Source organism: Cyprinodon variegatus, unplaced genomic scaffold, assembly GCF_000732505.1.
Source record: "Cyprinodon variegatus isolate N-32 unplaced genomic scaffold, C_variegatus-1.0 Scaffold415, whole genome shotgun sequence".
Lineage (NCBI taxonomy): Eukaryota > Metazoa > Chordata > Actinopteri > Cyprinodontiformes > Cyprinodontidae > Cyprinodon > Cyprinodon variegatus.
The window spans coordinates 490,648-493,791 of record NW_015150868.1 but is presented as its reverse complement, the minus strand read 5'-3'; the positions used below and the strand labels follow the sequence as shown (position 1 = coordinate 493,791).

The following is a 3,144-nucleotide window of genomic DNA, read 5'->3' as shown; positions in this document are numbered from 1 at the left end:
TGGAAATCTGACCAAGATATGAGTTTATCTACTAGACTGTTCTTATTGGAGTGCACAGTTATATGCCATCAGAAACTGAATTTGAATTGCTCAGGCTGAATTTGTCTCCAACGTAATTTGAAATTAAATCCTTTAGTTTGACATTGAGTTTCAATAAACGGAGAAAATAATGGCTTAAAAATGACCTCAATTGCTTTCAAAATGTTTTGTTCTGTATTGAAAATCCAATTTGCATTTTTTTTTAAACAGATTCAGTTTTAGAATTCAATTTCACTTCACAAAATCATGTTTTCTCGTTTTGGACAACCGGAGTTGTCAACCGGAATAATCAAACACAGATTCGTGGATTGAAATGTTCCCATTATGCTAAATTTATAATTCATAGCTGAAACGCTGAAGCGTTCATGAGCTCGGTGGGTCACTTACCATGTCAAACTTATCAAAGGGGAAATGCTGAAGGGCATAACACCGGTGGCACACTATGCTAATTTAGCATCTTTAGCTAATTCAATTCAATTCAGTTTATTTCTATAGCGCCAATTCACAACACTTCATCTTAAGGCACTTTCCAGTTCACCAGATCATCCAGTAAGATTAAAAGTTTTCTATCTAAGGAAAACCAGCTGATTGCATCGACTAATTGACTCTTCGGCAATCCCTCAAACTAAGCATGCTTGTAGCGACAGTTGAGAGGAAAAACTCCCTTTTAACAGGAAGAAACCTCCAGCAGAACCAGGCTCAGTGTGAGCGGCCATCTGCCTCATAGCTGCAGCTGTTAGTTAGCCTAAAATAAGGGCTTAGATTTGGGCCTGCCATTGAGGGGGTTAAGCTCTCCGTCTATTGATTTATTGAATCATTTTGTTTTGTAATAGTCAGGCTAACTGTTCACAGTCCTGGAAAGAAGTGCAAATTAAGACTCCTCCGTTTCAGGCAAAATGCCAGTCAGCCTCAGCCTGTGAGCGTAGTTGGGAAGTTGCTTTGTCTTTTGTTTCATTTGACTCATTATCAGGTTGTTGGTAAAGCAGGCAGTCATAATATGGAATAAAATAGAAAAGCAATGTTTGTTTTCAAGATGGATATAGAACAAGATTTTCTAAACTTACTTGTACTTCTAAATGTTTTCTCTTTTGTAAGATAGTAGCTTATTTATTAATAATCCTGGGCTTCAGCCCGGAAGCCACAGACAGCAGGCTTAACCAAAACCAGGAGCAAAGATGTTACTCTCTGCTAAAAGACCCAATTTCCTAATTCCCTAACTTGTCCAGATTTTAATCTAGGTTTAGTTTTTCTTCTAAAGTTGGATTTTAATGCTGCATCTCATTAAATTGTTTACTTATTATTTAACTTCATTAGTTGCATCCATCCTTGTGGTTTGTTGTTCAATTTCAGGAGGAAACTTAACTATAAAACATAATGCCAACATAGGAAAACGCAATTTTCAAAGCAACAGATTTATATAAGTAATTGAAAATTATGTTGGTTTCAATTTCGTGAAATTCACTGTCAAATTAATGCTTTTAATTTGAAATTACATAAATACAGATTCAGTTGGATCATTTCAACTTCAGTTTCTGATGGTATACAGCCCACAGCTGCCTAAACAGTCTGAAAAACTTTTTTGGTATGTATCCTAAAGAACTTTATTAATTGTGGAATAATACTGAAATAAAGGGGGGTGAATTTCAGCTATAATGAACTATATCTGAAATTTAATCACAGTGAGCTCCTTTATCTCTTTCTTAGTTTCTAGATCTGCCAGCTAAGATGAAACAACATAAAAATAATTGTAGACCATTGGCTTTATTGACTAATGGAAATAAAAAAGCTATTATTTAAAGTCCAGAAATGTTTTCTTTTATTCAACAAATTAGACAGTATTACAGTCATTGAAAAACTATGTTTTAAAAATAACTTCTATCCTCTTAAATAGCCCCATTCCCTGTTAACCCTTACAATTCTCCTCATTATTCCATCATTTTATTGCCACATCTAGAGGTTGGTATTTTAATTTAAGGCTTTGAAACTTGCTCTATAGTCTATATAGTGAGCTTTAACTTATATATTTGTATATGTTGCATAAAGTGAAAGTAAACTTTGACTTTAAAGACGTTGTGATAATTGACCAAGTTTGCTTTAGATTATCATTATTCCAAAATTCATTTTTGCATCTGAGATCTGCAGGCCTACCATTAGGCCTAGTGTAGGATGAGCATGTTGAGACTTCATTTTTTGACACTAACATAACAAAAAGATTTAAAATAAAAAATCATATAACAGTTTCTCCTTCATGTAATAAAATAACAAAATACAAACTCTTTGAGGGCTTAAATGGCTGCTATTATTGCTCTGGATTTGTTGTAGAATCTTTAAAAACGGAAACAGAAACGTTTTTGTTTTTTTCTGGATCACAGTGATAAAAAGTCTTGGTCATCAGCCACGTGCAGACTATGACTCAGAGCTCGGAGACGCTCCCGGTGATGTGGACAGTGAAGAGTGGTCCGTGTCCTCCAGCTCCTTGGTAAACCCACACCGGGTGTCAGATGAGTGGGAGCGCGCACTCGTGCCCGTGCTCTCCCGCTCCCGTTTCTTCTGCTTCATCCGTCTGTTCTGGAACCAGATCTTTACCTGGGTCTCGTTCAGTTCGAGCGTTGCCGCGATCTCCACGCGCCGCGCGCGCGTGAGGTACTTGCTGAAGTGGAACTCCTTCTCCAGCTCCGTCAGCTGCCGCGTGCTGAAATTGGTGCGCATGGCGTTATTGTGGACTCCTAGGAGCCCAAAGTCCGTCGCTTTGACTGAGAACAAAGAGAAAACACGTCATACATCAATTAAATGAATTTATTTGATCAAATCAACCTGTAATTAAATAAGAAATTACATGTAAAATTGTAGAAAATCGTATTTAATTTGTCACTTTTTAATTAAACCTTTTGCTGTATATTAATTATTTCATTTTAATAAAATTTTAAAACGTTCATCTTTGTGTAAAATATTCTGGACGTTTCCTCAGATCTTTGTGGATTCTTCCTCCTAACTGCATACATATGAAAACACAAAGAAGTTGGCTGAGAGGCTGGGGCAGGGGACTTTGTTTTAACAGATAACAGAGCAGGACTTCCCATGGAGAAATAACCCGTCTGTTAGATC

General features: G+C 36.6%; 1 protein-coding gene across 1 annotated transcript in view; it reads right to left on the bottom strand.

Moving 5' to 3' along the window:
* Positions 1-663: 663 nt before the first annotated feature.
* The window catches only part of LOC107093232 (homeobox protein Hox-B1a-like), a 4,406-nt gene continuing 1,925 nt past the window's right edge, over positions 664-3,144 (bottom strand). Inside the window, exon 2 of the mRNA XM_015388153.1 lies at positions 664-2,792. Coding sequence (XP_015243639.1) covers positions 2,446-2,792 — 347 coding nt within the window. The 3' untranslated portion in view covers positions 664-2,445. The remainder of the gene's footprint in view (positions 2,793-3,144) is intronic.